Source organism: Chaetodon auriga, chromosome 9, assembly GCF_051107435.1.
Source record: "Chaetodon auriga isolate fChaAug3 chromosome 9, fChaAug3.hap1, whole genome shotgun sequence".
NCBI classification, from domain to species: Eukaryota; Metazoa; Chordata; class Actinopteri; order Chaetodontiformes; family Chaetodontidae; genus Chaetodon; species Chaetodon auriga.
The window spans coordinates 18043233-18063830 of record NC_135082.1 but is presented as its reverse complement, the minus strand read 5'-3'; the positions used below and the strand labels follow the sequence as shown (position 1 = coordinate 18063830).

General features: G+C 43.8%; 1 protein-coding gene across 1 annotated transcript; it reads right to left on the bottom strand.

Moving 5' to 3' along the window:
• Positions 1–642: 642 nt before the first annotated feature.
• lnx2b (ligand of numb-protein X 2b) lies at positions 643–11760 on the bottom strand. The gene is made up of 9 exons (XM_076738339.1): positions 11177–11760; positions 9247–9440; positions 7256–7455; positions 5117–5548; positions 3816–3959; positions 2727–2901; positions 2368–2611; positions 2129–2287; positions 643–2040 (listed from the first exon to the last, which is right to left on the bottom strand). The coding sequence occupies exons 1-9, from the start codon at positions 11578–11580 to the stop codon at positions 1905–1907; spliced, it is 2088 nt and encodes a 695-aa protein (XP_076594454.1). The 5' UTR covers positions 11581–11760; the 3' UTR covers positions 643–1904.
• Between the last annotated feature and the right edge of the window lie 8838 nt (positions 11761–20598).

Sequence of the window (20598 nt, the reverse complement as noted above, 5' to 3'; positions counted from 1 at the left end):
TCTGCTCAAATGTTCTCAGATTATCAAGAAAATCCAGAACAGTTTGTTTGTAGCCAGACGGCATGAAGGTTTACAAAAACATGTTTGGTCCACTTGAAATTTGCATGTCGTGGCTGCTGAGCAAAAGCTTCATGTGAAAAAAGATGTCTTATTTGTTTCAGAGAGGCTTTTGACCCATACATAAGGAACCTGGGTAACTTTTTAATTCACTACAGTTTGTGTCCACTAGGGGTCAGACTGCGCCATGGACAGACTGTACACTGTAAACTGGACATTTGTTTTGTGACTGGGGTAAATCATTCAAATCGTTTGCACTCCTGCTTCAGTTCATTATGAATTTTATTCTCAGGGAATCAGGAAACATGGAACAGCTATAAAAACCCCTCAGACCTCACTGACCATCATCAGACTGGAACCTGTAGCAGTTTGTGAGGCCCATTAACATGTAAGTTGAAGTCATGTCTTTTCTTTTTTTTTTTTTTTTTTTGGCATTTTCCTTACACTTTGGGTATAGAAGTTAAATATTTTGAGATTCCTCCTTTCTAAAAACCCCTCATGCCTCTTGCTTTTTTCACACACCTCCTCTCTTGCCTTCATATCATTTCATGTGACGTCCCCACAGTGCAGTTAAAATCCAGGATAAACAGAAGATCAGCGTGATTTATTATGATTTTATTGAACATAATGAAACAGTGAATGGGCTAATATGAACACTACCTACTGTAATAATTATAATTTGGTATCAATTAAGATACAAGAAAGGCCACAGGGAATGTGTTGACACAGAAGGAGCGAGGTAACACAAATATATCTGAACAAGGCCATTCTCCTTTTCCTATAAACTGGATATAATGAGAGGAAACACAATTTAGTGGCAATTTAAGGCAAGTGTACATTCTGGTTTGTCCTTCAATGTCTACAGGGCACCCGCTTATCAAAGTCATCCAGTATGAACTTTATCATTTGAAAAATAAATACAGAGAACAGATCAATGGACAAATGACAAATCAGAAGCTGCTGAATGTGTCATGTGTAGATTTTACAACTCTTAAGACCAAACACTCATCACAGAACTTCAACAATATGAACATGTCCAAGTTTGTTTCCTGTCGGCAAACTTGGACCAAAGCTGTTTCTGTAGCAGTGCCACTCTGGTTTAATGTCCTCAGCAGGTTTCCTGTTAAGTTTAGGAGTGTGTAAGATTTGATTGATTACCTTTATGGCTTTGATAAGGCTATACCTCAGATACTCCAGACTCTTAAAGTGCCTTAGACTGAACCTCCCCATCTGCATGAAAGTCAAACCAAAAGTGAATGCAGGTCTTTTCTTTGGCTTTTCAATGAGCTCCCTGTTCAAACCAAAGACTCTTTTCAGAGCAGGACGTAGCTGTTGATTTTATTCTTAACGTCTACAGTCAGCGGCCTTTTTGTTACACGTAGTCATCTATAATTCTTCATCACAACTGTCTACTGTTTATGTGAATCACTTGAATCAAGTCATTGCTACCAAATGATAAGATTATTTACCAGGAAAGCAAATACACTATTATTCAGAAAAGGATCAAAAAAGGTGTTTAAAAAAAACAACAATCCTTCCAGTTTGCCGTTAAGATAAAAGTCACTGATTGTCGTCATTTTTGCACCCTGATTAAACTCATTTTGTGCAATCATCTGCCCCGTGAGTGTGAGAGGACACGGACACACACAGCCGGGACTACGCTTGGGAAAGTCATTCCCATCGTACACAGGATGGCTCTTAAATACACGCGTGTTCTGGATTCCATAACCAATCGAGACATAAGAACAGAACCTAACTGAGTTACATATGGAAGGAATGCAGCAGAACAGGGCAACGATCTGCCTGTGATCAACTAAGAGGGTGACTCTAAGAAGAAGTGGGTTTAGCTACACGAGACTCCCAGGCCAGGACACCACCGTCAGCGTGACTTTATTCTTCTGCAGCTTGAGCATCGGGATGAGCGACGAGTTGTTCATCCCCACTGTTGTGGCTCCGTTCACCGCTACTATCTCATCGCCGCACCTGGAGAGAACCACAGGCCATGAAGGCTGGTGAGGACGAGTGGCGACGGGATACAGGAGCTGGACAAGTCATACGGGGGTCAACTTACTTGAGGCGTCCGTCGAAGTGAGCGGGCGTACCAGGCACGATGGTTTTGATGAAGAAGGGCTGCTGGCCGTGGCTCTCCTCGTAGCCCCCCACGATACTGAAGCCCCAGCTCTCGTTGTTGGTCTTTTGCAGGACGATGTCCCGGCACCAGTGCATGTGGCTGAAATGACAAGGGGAGAGTCAGAGCTGAAGAGGCGGGAGAGAATGCAGGCAGTCTGTGGCGACTGAAGGCGGCTCTACCTCGGTAATCCCAGCCAGCGAGTCCACAGAGGCGTCCAGTTGAAGGTATCGTCTCGTAGGTCGTCCACAAAGTCCAGTTCGTCATTGTTGGCAGCCTCTGTGTCTTCCTCAGACTCTTCGGACAGGGTCTGGATGACGCGGAGCACCACCTGGGACTGAGCTGTCTGAGCCTTCAGCACAGAAACTGCCTCATTGTAGGTCAACTGGGTCAGATCAACGCCGTTGATGCTCAGCAGAACGTCGCCTGAGGAGACGGAGACGATGTTGTGAACACAGACAGATTTTTCAGGTCGTTTTTGTTGAGGCATCTGTCCACAGTGAAACATCTGCACAGTGTGAAAATTAGAGTATGTTTGTACCTCTTTTGATGGTGCCATCTCGGTGCAGACAGCCGACAGGCTGCACACTCGTGATGTAAACGGGCAAGCGGCTGCGACAGTCCCTCCCCCCGGCAATGGTGATGCCCAGAGAGAGCCGAGGCTCCTTCTTCAGGCTCACAGTCTTCTCCTGGCTGGAAAATCCACCTGGAGGATCCTGCATGAACAATAAGATGAATTAATATCAGGCAATGACAATCGTATTGATCAACCGTGTGAACTTAAAATAATGTTGGTCTTGATCAGGACGCCATGTTTCATTAATTCACTACAAGAATCACTGTTTTATGCGTTGGACATGAAGTCTGTGCTGCCAACTATCTTCAGCCTCTCCAGGATCCTTTGACTTAATTGATTCCACTCGTAGAAACAAATGTGAAACATTTGAGAAGGAGCTGAGAGGTACGGGTAGAGGTAACGTGTGAGGATCAGCACTAAGCTCTCGTAGTGGAAAAGATGTGTGGAAAATGACAGCTTCGACCAGCCTCCTTCTTTCCCTCTGCAGTCTGTAAACCATGAGAAGGGAAGCTTGGGGGGGGTGGGGGGGGGGGGGGGCTCTTCCTTCCCCCCAGCAGGGAACCCATCCCCCCCAGCAAGACGAAAAGGCTCGACTCTGCAGGCGAAAGCTAACTGTTACCAGCTTTGATCCTCTGCCAGGCAAAGAAACAGCCAAAAAACAACAAGACAGTGGCCCCGCAGCGACAGAGCGAGCAGCACCCCGGGCCTTTTGATCAGGACAGAGGGAGGCCCCGGAGAAGGGCTTTCATCTCCGCTCACCGACGCAGGTGTCTGCTCTCAAAGGTTCTCACCCACAAGTCGGGGGTTGCTGTTCTTTCTACTGGCAGCGTATGGTACGGCCGAGTGTGACCGACAAAGGAGCGATCGTCACAATTACACTGAGTAAACAGAGACATGTAAAGACGCCGCAACCAATATTGTGGTTAGTGGCGTAAAAGGAAGTTACAATTCCAGCAGATGACAGCTGGCAAGGGCCCAAATAAACGTGGATATGAAGCATTTTATCCAAAAAGCAGTTTGAGCAGTGGTTTGTGAGGAAATGTTCAGCATTACCTTCATGTAGGTGGAGTGGCGCCTGAAGTACTGCGGCTCCGGCCTCCGGGCTGCTCTGCTGTGTTGTCCCTCTCTGCTGCTTCCTCCTTCCTCCTGAGACTCTGCAGGTCTCATCACCACGAAGTTCACACGCATCTCGCTCGCCTTAATGCACGGACAAGAAAAACAATTCATTCACACACAGCAAATACCAAAATACGGACTGTATTATGAACTGTGTGGTCACTGGTTGATGATTTTGGTTTTCATTTTGCTCGTTTGGTTCCTGGTGGTTTCAGGATGGACTTAAAACTTGTTTGTGACACATAATCTATCAATTGCTTTTTACCCTGCTAGCAGTGGGGCCATCTATCATTTTGCCTTTAGAGCACGATGTCTGGATGAGAAATATCCAAAAAAACATGAGATTTTGTGTGTAAAATGTAACGACCCCTTGATCTTTGCCACTATAATGCTACAAGATCTGGCGTTTTGTCAGTGGCAGACTGCAACCAACACTGTAGGCTAAATTCATGCTCTTGAGGGATGCAACCTAATAAAGACCAAGGCCTATTTTTTTTGTGCCATGCTCAGCACCATCTCACATGGGCGATATTAGTAGCCCAACTACTTGTAAGACTCTACCGTCAGCATCTTCTTTGCTCTTATTAATCACGCTGTGTGGTGTAATGAATGCTGCAACTTCCAGGCTAGCAAAGCTCAAGGCTTTCATGCTTGTATTTTAATGTTACATCATTGCAGAGTAATTGAGAGCAGTGACTGTTCTTTAAGTCTTCCTTGCTGCTGCTGCTGCTGCTGCGCTCATGTGATGGCCAATAAGAACTGATGGCTCGACAGCAGACTTTTTATGATTTAACCATATAATTGCCCTTTTCAGAATGCCTATGTTTGCATATTGTTCGTCTTCTTTAGTGCACCAAGACAGGTGAGTTATATCTACAACCACACAACCAAAAAAGTTGGGACACTGTGTAAAACAAATAAAAACAGAATGTGATCATTTACAAAAAAAACTGTGTTTACTAACAACAGTTTTACAAAGTGTTCCTGAGCTCACACAGTCATATCCTTCATACAATCATGTGTCCACAAAGTGGTGAACCTCGCTTGTGAACGATTGAGCCTTTCCAGGATGCCCCTTTCATACCCAATCATGATACTATCACCTGTTACCAATCAACCTGTTCACCTGTGGAATGTTCCACACAGGTGTTTTGGAGCATTTCACAACTTTCCCAGTCAGTGATGATGTGAAGTGTGTGGGGCTAAAATGTCCTATCATTGATCCTCTAATACACTACCTGTATGATGTGGGCAGCGCTCTCAGGTGTACCATGCCTCAGGTCATGTCCGTTGATGGCCAACACCTTGTCATTATTCCTCAGTTTTCCATCTTTGGCTGCCAAACCGCCAGGCAGCAGGTCCAGGATGAAAACCCCACTCTCATCTGATTTACGGATGAGTTTGATGCCGAGCGGTTCGGTGCGCTGACTCTTCATTAGCGTCACCTGCAGCACTGTGCCGGGGTTGTGATTGGAGGTAACGTTGCCATGGGGACTGTGAGAGGGCTGGGAGGAGGTGGAAGTGGTGCAAGAGGAGGAGTGAGGATCAGACCGTGGATCCCTTGATTTGAAACCTTTCTCCTGCATAACGGTGAGCCTGAGGAGGGAAGGCTGCCGCAGCACCGCGATGGCCCGGGCGTGAGGAACTGAAGCCAAACTGACATCATTCACCTGGAGACACGACACCAGAGAGAAGAAACAGCAGAGTCAGTGGCGAAGCATCCTAATGCAAACATGGCAGCACATAATGCACACACGCTGCTACTATAGAAGGTTATGCGAGGGTATTTGAAGAGTGAGATCAACTAATTATGTTACTCTTCCTGCAACATAATTATTCATATCTGATGTTTTTGATGTACTCAACATCGGAGCCCCCCAGGGCTGTGCACTCAGCCCCCTCCGGTTCGCCCATGACTGCAATCACCGACATAGAGAGAACTGTTGTGAAGTTTGTGGACGACGGCATCATCAGCCTGATTACAACATTATGAAAATTCATATCGGGAGGATATCGACAATCATGCAGGTTGGTGCACGGGGAACAACCTGCTGCTCAACGTCAACAAAACCGAGGAGGCAAAGACACACACTGCTCTCTACATCAGTGGAGCTGAGGTGAAGCAGGTGAACAGTTTCAGGTTCCTGGGAATCAGCATCATAGACACCACATATCTCCACCCTGGAGATGTATCACTGACATCAGTGAGGTGTCTGCAGAGAGCCCAAAAGATGCCAAAAAGCAAATCCACCCCAGCCACAGCCTGCCCACCCTGCTGCCGCCTGGCCAGCCATACAGAAGTATTCACTGCCGTACCACCAGGCTACAGAGCAGCTTCTTTCCTCGGACTGACAGACTCCTCAACTCAAACTCTGCACTCCACCATAAAACAGTTTTACTTCTATGACTTAGTATTTATTCATCCACTTATATAGCTTTTGTTATGTGAGTAGCACAAAGGGACGACAGCTCGCACTTTGTCACATAACCCTGTGCAGTAAAACAATAAACAAACGAACCTTGTAGCTTGTAAAATAAGTTTGCCAAAGTGATATTCACAAAAATCAATGCCTGGATCAAAGAGAAAGACTGAGTTTCAAGATCTCAGTCATGCAATCTTCACCACATCTCTCGACTTCCATCAGCTTTTCCAACAAAAGCCAAAAACACTGCAGCTGATGTTTCACATCCTGAAGGCGGCTTGTTGCCTCGCAGGGTTTTGTTTTCATTTCCAGGCTTGGGATCAGTTGGCTTTAGAGGAAGTGCGGCATTTTGGAGACACACCAAAGCAGAGGCGCCAAACTGATGCTGGAATAGTCTTAAGATCACTTTACAGCGGTGCCACATTCCAGGAGAACCAGAGGGGAGAAACCCAAGGAGGAGGACATTGTTAGAAGAGAGGAGGCAGTAAAGTCATTCAATGCACAATAGTGGCAGAATAAATGACTACCACTGACAGAAAACTCTCCATATTACTCTTTCAAACCAACTCTGGTTATATAAGTCTTTCAAAAAAGGACAGATTACATTTTAGTACACTTCAAGTTTGAACATTGACCCTCTCAGACAGAAGTCAATCAATGACAGCAACCAGGTAAAGTTGCTTTCATCGACAAAACGTGTTTGGCTCGGCAATATTAACCACACCTTGTTACCATGGAGCCAAAACCTGTTCATCTTGAACGTCCGCTTTCCCTGCTGCAAAGCACTGTTTATAAAACCACGAGAATGCAATGACAAGGTGTTTAAGCAAAAATATGTTGATCTGTGTCACGCAATGCCACCAGGATGCTTCTGAATTCCCATGCTGAGTACGAGATGAACATCCTGGGCTACACGATCCCTCGTTCCTCGTTTAGTTTATGGGTCTCTCTCACCTCTAAGATATGGTCCCCTGGGGCCAGTCTGCCGTCACGAGCTGCTAGCGAGTCTCTGACAATCTCCTGGATGACGATGTTCCCCAGCGGTGTGTCTTTGCCCCCCACGATGCGGAGGCCCAGCTCCTCCTCCGGCTCCTCTCTGAACAGCTCCACCACATTGGACTCGGCCACCAGGCTGGACCGCAGGGGGGTGTTGTCTGGAGGGAAGAGGAACAGAGACCCAGGTGGAATAAATATGACTGCATTTTCTGTCCTTGAAGCAGACGCTCAGCTCTCACTGGCTGAGTTGCAACATGTAAAATACCCGATAGACATGACTGAAAAATGAGTCCAACAAGGCAACATTACAGGTTTTAAACAAACTCCCAGGTTAGCCAAACTTATATGCGGGAGAGAAAACACAGTCAAAATGATTGATTAAATCATCAACATGCATCCCAGTTTACAGACCAACTTCCTGGTTCAACTTTGTCTGAACACGCTTTCTGTTACATGCTTACATGCACTGAGGGATCATTTCATTTCAGGCGCCCTCACTTTCACTTTGCTGTTTACAACTTCTCTCATTATATGACTGCTTGTGTTTCTCACACGATCTGACTTCTTTGTGGTGACGTCACCAGACATGTTTCCAGATCTCAGCAATTAAATGAGTACAAGTTGTAGAAATGACGGCCAGAGCTATGAAAATATCACCCATGTTTGGAATCACAGATAATAAGAGCAGCAAACCTCACAAGCTGTACATTAAGGCTGCAGTGATATCTTGTGGTATGAAAGTTATCAGGCCATGTACATTTGCTGTCTTTGGTATTGAATTGTACATTATTAGTGTCATATATTTGAAGTTTATATCAATGTCAGGACTGTGTTATTTGCTGAGGCGGTTGTTGTACTGTGACAATCTTATACAGCTGCGACCCCGTTGCCCCTCTGTTACATTGTTTTTGCTAAGATAAACAGAGTATATCTTGTACCAATCTCCTTACTGAATGCACAGAGATAGATAGTGATCGTCTCATCCAAACTCCCAGGAAAAACAGCAAGGAAACAAAATTCCTGAGTAAAACTTTCCAGTAGATTTAAGCATAAAATGCTGCATAAATAAGCACAAGTTTTAGCACACCGAACAGAGCATCTCAACCTTAGGACTGGTGTGTGTGTGTGTGTATACAGGCCATACAAGTATTTACATGCTAGAGCTAACTCCTCAGCAGGGCTGCCATTCTTTTTAGGACAGGCACTACAAAGGTATGATCTCAGCTGACTGCAGAGATAACCTGCTGACATTTTAATGCTTAAAAAATATTATTTCAACCGTCAATAAAATGAAGTTAAAGCTCACTGGTTTTCACTCAGGCCTGCACAGACTTTAAGAGCATTAATTTGATTAAAATAACGATTATGATGACAACAATGCAAACTTCCTTGACTCAACTTTTTATAGAAAGGACCAGAGGGAAGGTAAGGAGTATTTTGGCTCCCGTCCTCTCTTCGGGACTCTGGTCCATGATAGAGGCTTGTGAGTTGCTTCTAGGGTTTTTCCCTGGGATCAGACTGAGACTAGTCATCTGTGAGCTAGTACATGTTCCTACCACCTGGCTGATGATTCACCTGTGACAGAATCAAAACCTTGGGGCTAAAACATCAGCAAGTCCCGTCTGTGTTTTGACAACCACCCTCCTCTAAAGGGGACGGGCACGAGGATTTAGGTTTTCTGCAACCACCCTGGTGAGGAAACTATTTCCGTTCAGCCTAGAAGCTTCTATAAGCATTATTCAGTGTCACTGCCTCGAAGTGCAGCTGACCTCCCACTGCAAATGATTTCCTAAGACGTGATTCTTGTCATTACGTTTGTGTGTATGTGGGTAAAAAAGGAAACAGGAAAGTCACTGTACTTGTGCTTTGTTGTTTGTACAGAAAACAGAGTGGTGGGACTGAACTGCTGATGTAATGGTGGTTGTCAGTTTGATAAAATGACTCCATACCCTCCTCGCTTTCTTCATAGGCAGGGTTAATCAGCCCGGGCTCGGGCTGGTCTCGGGTGGGATTTCGGGACAGAGTAGCCGAATGTTTAGCATCACCAGACGACTCCCCGTCACTCTTACGTCCCTTTAGCTCGTTCCACGAGGGCCTCTTCCTCTTCTCTGCTTCCTCCCTCAGTCTTCTGAAAACAGGACATCTGAGGAAAGACAGGAACGTGAAGAAAAGTAGTTCAGAGAATGACACGGCTGATGACGGACCAGTGATTTTACCCTTTTAGAAACAACACGTGAATCTCTCTAACGAAAAAAGGATGTCTTAAAATGTACCAAGGAGTGGCAGGAACGGATGAATATATAAATAGAAAGAAAGAAATGGATGCTAAAAGGGGCTTTCAGACAGCAAAGAGGAGACAAAAGAGGAGTGTATTTATAACCAGGATTTAGAGGAGAGGCATTATGCAGATGAGTAGACAATTTCACTGCATTGCAGGGTGTCTGGGTGCGATAGGTTGAGTGTGATTAAGTCAGTCAGAGTGCTGGGACTGCTGCTCGTTCCCCATGCCTGAACTTTGTCTCCTCATTGTTTGCACAGAGAGGCTGCAGCAGGACAAACTGAGTGCGTCACGGCTGGTCACCTGGATGATAAGCACCAGGCTGGCCATGTGAAAAACAGGACTGCTGACCTGCACCTCGCCTAGAGCTCAATAATTATACGTTTGTGTGTTCATAGAGGAATCGTGCGACCAGGAATAAATGGTACAGCTTCAAAGTGGGAAAACACAGTCTTTGGAAGGGCACGTAGAGGAGAAGCAAACAATTTGACAACAGTTATTTTACATTCCTGAGAAGCAGTCAGAATTTTTTTGCCATGACTTAAACTTTAGCTCCAGTGTTTACCTTAAATGATACACCGTACAATATAATGAATCCACTTTAAGGAATAGTTTGACAATTTTTGGAAATGCACTCCTTTGCTTTTTTGCCAACAGAGACTTTTCAGTATGAAGCCAGCTGCAATTTGTCATTTTTACACTTTCAATTCTGTTTGGATTAAACAATCAAGATATAACATTTACTTAGTGAACTTCAGAGGTGCTGTTAGATGGATTTTGTGGTGGATTTAAGAGATGTGAGAGTGACATCAATCTTTTCATCTAACTCTTGTAAAAGGGCATTTCCATAAATGTCAAATTATTCCTTTAATGGTGGGCGGGATTTGTTTTCAGGGGATAGTAGGAAGGCTCAGTTCAGCACCTTAAAGCACCGGAGCAAACATCAATACGACGTACAGACAATCATCGTGTTTCAAACAAGTTGGGACAGGAGCAACAAAAGACTGATAAAGTCCAAAAACGCCTGTTTGGAACATTCCACAGGTAAACAGGTTCATTGGTAACAGGTGATGGGATCATGACTGGGTATGAAGGGGGCATCCTTGAATCCCTTGAATACGAGCTAAAAGCCTCTCTGTGCCTCTTGACAACCTGATGAAATCCAGGACTCTAACTGTACTGATGTACTGTTTCCTTCTCTCTTACATCATCCAAGTATTGCCTTTATATTCTGTGTGAAACAGTCGTTGACCTAAACCTCTGCATTGTTTATGTGTGTCTTTCCTCTGCTGCAGCTCAATAAACACGACTTTTCTGCTCAAGGCAAGCTCTGCCTCAGACTCTGAGTGCTACTTTTCTACACCAGAGGTGACTGAAGAGTCAAACAGTAGTGTTTGCAAAGCCACTGTGCAGCATTATATTATTTCGTATGGCTGTTCATGATACTACTACCATCCTCTTGTATTTGAAAAAGACAGGGAACATATTATTTTGTCTAAAATAACACACACTGTGACCGATCATTTCAGCCAGGTAAAGGCATAACAATATCCACTGAAACCATCACCACCACCACGTCAGAAAACCATCCAGAGTCTTACCTGTTGTGCAGGTGAGGCTGCAGCTCACAGCGCTGCATCTGCTGCTGACACTCATTGTGGGGGCACAGCACTGTCAGCTTGTCCAGCAGGTTCCTGACCAGCAGGCTGGAGGAACGGCACTGGTGCAGCTGCAGCCGCTGGCGGTCCACGGGGCAGAAGTCCTGCTCTTTCAAGAAGTTGCTCAGACAGTGAAAGCAGTAAGTGTGGCCACAAGGGGTGTCCATAGGTCTGAGGAGGGGCTGCAGGCAGATGTGGCAAACCAGTTCATCGTCCACCTCATCCTGGTACTCGTACAGGTGGCTTTCCAGGCAATCGTGAGGTTGGCCACACTCCTTACAGACCCGCGCCCATGACAGCCCCGCAGTGCAACTGCTGCTGGCAGCTTTGGTTTCTGTTGTAGCCATTGGCTGATGGAGTTCAGTCCAAACTTCTGGAAAAGATCTGCGTCCTCTTATCACCTTAAAAACCGCGCTTGGTGTTATATCACGAACCTACGTCTGCGTGTCCGAAGCTAAAATCCATCGGAACGGAGTCAAGATAATCCCGGGTCAACACTGTTATCTCCATGTCTTCATCTTGATTGTCTGTTGAGAGAGAAACACAGTAAGCTCCGGTGCAAAAGTTGGACTATTCCTACTCATACCCGCCAGCTCCACAGGAAATGACAAATCCACAGAGCAGCAGCAACATGGCAGCAAGCCGCAGCTGCTTCCTCCCAGCTAGTTTCCTGAGGGACAAAAGGAATTCTCATCTCAGCTAAAAGTCACCGCGCTCCACACTGAAAGGACTAAACTCTGTGAAATGAGGCAAGAGAAAAGGGACTGAAGTCAAACCCCTGCTAATGGGAAGGAACAAAGGCATGGCGCTACATGAGAGTAAGAATTTTGAATGAACTGGGCAGAAATACAACCCCCATCACTAATGACCCCTTGCACCCAATCGGCAGTGGTCTCCATCCCTTTGTGCAGCTCCTAATCTCCTTTAATTCCTTCTCATAAGGAGAGTGCTGATTAGGAATGCATTCCTCTGAGAAACGTTTGGCCACTTACAGCAGATATGACTGAATTTATCAGATAAACTTGCACATATCATAAATTACTCCAAATGCATTGCGTTCGATGGCTGAAGTGAATCGCCTCCGATGAAACGGCATCTGTGTGGATTTTGAATTAAATTGAATTTAAAGGGTGAACAATTACTAACTGCTCAGTATGATCAGGAGCAAAAAATGCCATTACGTTGCACTGAATGGCTTTTGAGTTTTGAGCTGAACACTTTGAAATGCATCATTTCAGTAGACTTCATGGTGCCTGAAGGGCTAAAAATGGCACAGAAATGCACAAAACACCAACAAACACCACCTTCAGATGCATGACTTTGTCCTAAGAGCACAAAGGAGTCAAGAAAAATGTTCTCTTGACATCATCACAAATGAAAGAAAAAAACAAAAAGCCACCAACATGAACTCACTACCTTCAGTTTGCTTCTCTTTGTGACCTCAGTCCAGATTTCAACAACATGACTGCTTTACCTTCACTGTTACTGCCTTGGAGCGACTCACCCAAGATGATATCTTTGTTGTCAAGCACCCAGTAGCCACTGCACGCAAACACTAGACTCTAACCTAGCAGCTGCCTGAAGCCTGAATGAAACCAGAGCCCTGCCTCTCCAGCAGCACACCATCAGAATAATGTCTGTGTGTGTGTGTGTGTGTGTGTGTGTGTGAGGACACATTTTTGTGTGCATGAGCATGGATGTGTATGAGCTCTGACTGCACCGGTGTGAGGAATGCCGAGGGGAATTGGTGTAACTAGGCAGAGTGAGCACAGAAGTGTTCCTTCTGCCTCTGTCAAACCCGGTGGATGTGCATGTGTGTATATGTGAGTGTGTGCGTGGGGGGGCCGGGGGCTCAGACTGCAGATCACAGGCAAAGTACTCTCAGTGGCTGAATGACTGATTGCAAACACACAAGAGCGATTACAAATATGTGTGCGCACTCCTTTCCATACACATGCACACTGGCTGAGGTCGCTCCAGCCTTCTTTGTCTTTACTTTGTACAAGTGATACCTTGTCCTGTAATGGATAGGGGTCATGGATCCTGTAGCACAGAGATAGAGAGGCACAGCAGAAACCAGGCTGCGCTCCATTTATTTGGAAATCACATGACCCCGATGCAAGAATGTGAAACAACAGATAAACAATACAATACACTGTGATTACATACAGTGTGGGGCCACACTGCAAAGGGTGCAGCCGGTTCTCTTATCAATAAAGCATTCAGCGTTTCACTCCTATCAAGGTGTATTATTTGCTTTGTGACAAAGCGGTGTGCACTGGCTGGGAGTCACAGTGGGCTTCGCTGAGGATGCAGCATGTCTTCATCAGAGCAGTGGTCAACTTCACAGGAAGACATGCGGCGACCCTGGAGACCCTCGTGATTAATGATCTGTATGCTATTACCAAACTGACACAGCCCTGCGTTTCTAAAGAATACAGCCAGACATCAATAAAGGCACTCATCTTTCTTGGTATCATCCACGTGAAATGGAGACTTCACAAAATGCAAAAGCACAATGGAAAAAAGTGCAGTACAGAAATGATTGACAGCTGTTTAAAATCGAGCTTTCCTGCTTTACATCATGGTAAAGTGAATATAATGGACATCTTTGACTCTTGGAAATAGCGATAGGCATTTTGCACTATTGTTGGAAACAGTATCGACTAAAGGATTTATTGATTAATCCCTAAAATACAAGGCAAATGAGCTGATAATGAAAATAATTGGTAGTTGCAGCCCTAAACTGATAATCTCTTTTAGAGAAAATAAACAATCTGAAGATGTAACATCTTCAGACCAGACTAAACGAATAACTAAAAAGTCAAACAAAATAAATAAACAAGCAACAATGAAAGCAATCATTAGTTGTAGCCCTTGAAAAGATTAAGTGGAATTAATCTCAGTCATCGACTGACTCAAAGAAAAATCCTTCGGTCTCGAGTTCTTTGTATCAGCATCTACATTAATGCATCCACCTCGGTGTCACAAGTGTCCTAATCCTGCACTAGAGCAAGAAAAATATTTCACAAGTCCATGTTTGTGAAATCAGCACAACCAGAGTGTTTTGCAATAGACGGGGTGAAATATGTTTTACAGGTTTACAGCCAAGCAAAGCGTCAGCCTCGATGAGGGAACCCCTTACCCACATCAAACGCCCTGTCGTCATGTGACGACCTAAGCTTTCCACGGGAATGTCTGTGGCCTGACGGCGTCCTCCGGCCTCCCACCCGGATTACCCGAGGTGGCGTTCCTTCAAAGCTGAGCCAAATCACTGGCTTTGATGGCTGATATGAATGAGTCACGTGCGCTGCCACACCCTCAGTGAACACAGGTGAGGCCATGTTAGACTAATAATTTCTCCATGAGACTCCACGAGACAGGATGTGTGTCATGTCTACCTCTACCCAACACCAATGTCTGGTGTTACCAATAAAAACAATAACACTGCACATGAAATGGAAAATGAATCAAATTGCTTCCCAGACATGAATGACTCTTAAACACCAGTGTCTCGGTATGACCATAATTAAGCTCTAACACGTTTAAGACTACACTTTTACAGCTGCATCAATTACGCATCACTTATCATTAGAGCTGCATGAGCATTTTCCATGATCAGTGCCTGTCTTAAATTCATTGTTTACTTTGTAGTTGAGCTAAAAAGGCATCCATGTTGAGCTCTGAGCATTATGTAACTGCTATGGCAACAACAGGCAAAGCCTCCTGTTTTAAATACGACCAGTATTTGCATTGCATCAGGAAATAACCAAAAACTCCAACAACAAAACCATCAATCAAATCCCCAAAGTGTTTTCCACTCCGGCCTCTTCCTGGTTCGTACATTCATACCACCAGCCTCCCTGCAGACACACGATGTCTCCCCTGCAAGTCACACACCGGGGTTAAGCTCACACTGACAGGGCCTCTGAGCCACCCACTGTACGACAGCCTGCCTGCACATACCAAAACAAACACCACCCATCATCATCCAAGGATGTTGAAAGCATGAAGGGCAGAAGGTCACAGTAATTCATAAACAAAGGCCCTCTGTGCTTTTCCTACAGTGTCACTGACTCCCTGAATCAGCCAATCAAAACAGATGATGATTCACTCAGCTGATGATTGAATTCACTCAGAAACAGTCAAATATTGCTGAATGGGATCTGGATTTTCCCAAACTGGAAAAACCTCTGTAGTGCTCCTCACTGTCTCAATGTGACAGCTGTAGCTGTATTCCCTTTTCCCACAACAACTCATCTTAAAACCTTCTGCTCTGCTGTCTGCGCACTCGCAACAGCTACTGCAGACGTGGCACAAATACTGGAATATTATGGTCAAACATAAGCTCTGGTATTTGAAATATGACTCAAGGTGAAGTCGGATTAACCTTGATGAAGACTAGTCATTGAAGTAACTGCATAGCTGCAAGTCATCACAATCAATGGAGCCAATTTCAGCATTTGTGCCATTTTTGGCATCTTGACCAGCGATGAAAGAGTACTCAAATCCTTCACTTGAGTCCAAGTAAAGTCACTCAATATGCAGAGCGGCTCGTTATTGTAACATTATCGATGATGCACTAAAATATAAGCAGCATTGAGAAACTGTAGCTCCTACTGCTGATATAATTTATAACGCCCTATCATATAAACTGATCACGTGTTTCGCAAGTAAAATCTTTATGTGCAAAGAAAGTACGAACAATCAAATCACTAGAGTAGAGTAAAAAGTAAAAATATTTCCATCTGAAATGTATGAAGTAGCATTAAATGAGTAAACTGAACTAAGTTGAGTACTTGAGTAAATGTACTACATATAGACAGGTAGAAATCAATCGATCATTTCTGTATTAAAACAGCCTGTAACTATCAGTAAGAAGGATATTTTTAATCACCTCCCGTCCTGCCTGGATGTGTGTGTGTGTGTGTGTGTGTGTGTGTGTGTGTGTGTGTGTGTTGTCACTGGGACCATAAATAACTCACTGGCCCCTCTTCTCAGCTTATGGCTGTCGGTTTGGTCCTAATCACTACACCGACGTGACAGAGCTACATGGCAGAAGAGGTAATAAAAGTTAGCCTTGGTGGGGATCAGTCGGATCGTCGGGCATCGTTGTTCACACGGCAGTTAAACCAACACGGCTTCACCTTCAGCACGTAACCTGCGGAGGAAGCGCGCACTGCTACACACCTTGAGGACGGAAACTCACTTTTCTGTGAATACGTGCTCTGATACAGACACATTTCAGTATTAAACGCAGGCTTGGCGAAGCCCTAACAGCCCGAAACCGCTTGCTTTAATGTCTGTTGACATGAACGAGGAGAATTGGCTCAAGCCGAGACCGAAACTCGTCTTACCTGTGTGAAGGTTGTTTTCCGGAAGCAGCTAACGTGTCGCGAGCTAAAACAAAGAGCTCAGTGTGAATTCAGTGGATAACGAGTTTAAAAGAGCCCGAACACCGGACAGCAGCTGCACCTCCGAGCTTTTCTCACATGTTTTACCGCATTGCCGTCGGTGAATGATCACAGTCCGCCGTCCCAGGTGGAGTTCAACCTACAGGCGGAGGCTGGGCGACTTTCCCAGTTTCGGGACAACATACTTGTGCGCCAAGAGACGTTCAGGAAGAGAAGACCGTGCAGGTGTACACAGCACTGCGCGGCTGCACCGTGTTTTCATAAACGCAGCCTTTTTCAGTCTCTCACAACACTCATGACCACGAACTTACATCCAGAATAGTTAAAACAAAACAAAACAAAACAAAACTTAATGGCAGATTTGTTTGAAGACATTTTCCTTTTAATATATTGGGGAAAAATATTGTATTCAAAGAAATGATGGATTGCAGTAATGGAAGCTGGAAAACAGACATTTATATTACATCTTATAAACCACCTTAATGATAATAATGATAATCTAATAATAATAATAATAATAATAATAATAATAATAATAACCATCATCATCATAATCACAACAACAACAACAACAACAACAACAACAACAATAATCATCATCATCATCATCATCATCACAATTATAATAATATATTTATGATTATTTTTCCTTCTTTTTCTGCAGATATTTGACATGTGCAGTGTACATACTGTAACATACAGGTGTAGTAACTGTAGTTGACCACAGTGCTCCTGTTAACCTCCCTTGTACAACTCTTCTATGCCACAGTACCTGATCCCAGGTGTGCTGTATGGTAATTTGATCAGACAAGTAAACATGGGACTATGTAACATTTGAGCAAAAAAAGTGGAAAAATAAAACTCTTAAAGCTACAGTTTGATATAAGGACACTCTTCAAGACAGTATTGGTCAATACCAGTTAATAAACCAGGACCCACTGTCGGGCCCTTTACCACGTCAGTTGAAATGTGCTCATGTGTTATGAAGAAGCTTTTGGGGCCCCTGGTGGTTCAGACCCCGTGACAGCTGCCCAGTTTTTCTGGCTGTAAATGGCTGATTGAGAGAAAATTAACTGGCAACAATTCTGATAATTGATTAAGTCATTAGTATTCATTATAAGTCATTAAGTCAAAGTCATTCATGTTCCAGCTTTTCAGATATGCATATTTGCTTGTTGTCTCAGTATTTAGTGAAAGTAAACTGAACACTTTTTGGGGTTTGGACTGTTGGCAGGACAAAACAGCAGTGTGAACATGCCAAACTGGGCTAATCAGCCAACGGAATGTAACTAAATACTGTACTTCGGTACAAGTTTGACATACTTGCACTTTCCATTTTTTGGTACTTCATACTTCTACTCCACTACATTTTGGAGGCAAATATTATACCTTTTACTCCGCTGCATTTATTTGATAGGTTTAGTCACAAGTTACTTTGCAGATCTATGTTATCAATACAAATACAAATCAACAAATAAGTTACGATTCATTACTGTAGATTAACTTACCGAGTACAATATGAAGCCATTAAAATTAGTCCTATAGCTGCATAATTGAAGTGGTGAACAGATGAATGCATCATTAATTATAATCCAGTAAAAGCATGTGTATGTCTCTGGCATCGACCATTCTGCATTGTGAGTATTTGTACTTCCAATTATATTTTGATGCTTGTACTTGTACTTTTACTTGAGTAAGATTTTGAACGTAGGCCTTATTTGTATCTCTACACTGCAGCACTGCTACTTTTACTCAAATAGAATATCTGAATACTTGATCCACCACTGCTTTTAAACCACGCTGAACGCAGATGAAAACATTTGATTCGGTTTATATTGTCACTGTTTGCTCGATGCTAGCCGACATTCCAGGCTTCCCATCTTATCAAAACATCCTGGGTGATGCCGAAAATAAAAATACTACTAGTTTTGGGACTGTGCCAGTTAAAAGAACTGTGACACATGAACACACGGTGTAAAGCACCATACCCCCCGCAGAATGGAAGGGAAGTCCCTGTGCCATAAAACATCTCTGTGAAGGCCTGTTTCCCCCAGGATTTACAGCTGCGGTAGGAAGCCTCAATACAAAGTGACATTTGCTGATACAAGCTCACAGAACAAGGCGCTCCACTGTGGCAATACAGATGTCAATTGGTCTATATGTTATAAGACAGACAGGAAGTGAAGCTAAATTTAGGTGTCAGTATTAACTGAACGACAGGATTAAAAGGAAGTCCAATCATTTCTATTAAAAAGCGATTTCACATCTTAACACAGTTTCAAACACCAAACATTTATCTACAAATGAACCAAACGTGTGTTTTTTGGACCATTTGACACCATGCTGTATAATAAATGTAATTATAAAACCTGGAGACCTAAACAAAATCACATGAAGTGCTTAAGTGGCACAGAAACACTTCTTGCTGTCAGAGTTAGAAGAACTGCACTGAAAACATTGCTTACAGCAACTTCACAGCTTGGTGGTGTGTGATAAATGTGGGCTGAGCAGTGAACAGTTGCAGAGAGGTTTGAGGTCTTCCTCCAGCGTCCATCAGCACAGATGAGAAAGAGTGACACCATGTGTTTAGATGAGGTATCATAACTGAGTTGCTTGAAATTGCTGAGAAATGTACAGTTCAATGGCTGTTTCTGGTCGACCGATTTCACATTGCAGAGTTATGAATGAGTTGATTAGACTTAAAGTAATTGCTCTTCATAACATCACCAGAAATGTTAATGTCTAAAGATGTTTCATAGATATTGTGTGTAGCTGCCTTTTGGCGTTCCTCAGCTGCCTTTTTTTGGTGAATTGTATTTCACAGCAGTGAATTTTGTCTGCTTCTGATGTGAAACTTGGAAGTGGGAAGCAAAGATAAACACTGACCTAACAATACAATGCATCCTGAAGCTCTGTCTCACCCTCTCTGTCTCTCTCTCTCTCTCTCTCTCACACACACACACACACACACACACACATACACACACACACACACACAAACACACACAGAATTGGCCCACAGCTCTGCTTGAGCTGCGCTTCTTACAAACAAGAAAGAGGCTGTTTGTCTTTCCTGGGATCAGTAAACATCCTCAACACAAACAAGTTCCTCTGGAGTGAGAGAGGAGAAACTCACACCGTCAGGGCAGCTGCACTCTCACTCCACCGCGGCCTTTGATGTCCTTCAGAGAGAGCTGATAATGAAGGCGCCTTACATCTTAATTCTTTTAATTGGAGCGTGGATGTAACAGGTTGCTGATACCTTGCAGTTATTGTCTGAGCTTGATGAGAACTAAAGAAAATTAGATCGTTATTTTCAAGCTGCGAGGAGAAAAGGGCTCACAACGAAAGAAATAAAAGCAGATATTCTGCATTTTTATTATTGTCAACAAATCGCAGGAAGAGCAAAACCAGCAGTACGTTAGTCCATCTCGCAGCACTTTCTGACTGAGCTTCTCTGTGGCTCTCAGCCTCAAGCCCATTCATTCCTACTGAAGATGTAAATCTTTAAAACTGTGTACTTTCATTTTTAAAAAGAGGTTCAATAATTTCCTATGACAGCTGGGCTCTGCAGTTTACAGCAAACATTACTCAAACATGAGTAAATATTCGTTGGGGGCTATTTTCAGCCATGGATCGATACACATGTGGTGCTCTGGTAAGTATTTACTGCAGCCAGTGAAATGGTGTCACTCCTTCATGTGTTTTTAACAGTGTTTAGAAAACAATGGAGGTCGATGGCACAGATGAATAACATATATCTGGCTTTGACTAAACAGACACTACTTGCTAGTTTTGGCCTTTTTTGGGAATTTGTTGCCAATTAAGAAATGTGCAGACTAACACCAAACTTATCCTTAAACTTACAGGTCCCACACCTCACTGGGCCTTGTTCTGTAAAAGAGAGATGCTTCATTTACAAGAGCATGTCTACATATCTGCTCTTTTGTT

Coding starts and splice junctions, on each gene's coding strand:
- lnx2b (XM_076738339.1), bottom strand. CDS start 11,580: ATGGCTACAACAGAAACCAAAGCTGCCAGCAGCAGTTGCACTGCGGGG. Junction 2,902..3,815: donor GCCACTCCACCTACATGAAG/GTAATGCTGAAC, acceptor TTGTTCATGCAG/GATCCTCCAGGTGGATTTTC. Junction 2,288..2,367: donor CGCTGGCTGGGATTACCGAG/GTAGAGCCGCCT, acceptor TTGTCATTTCAG/CCACATGCACTGGTGCCGGG.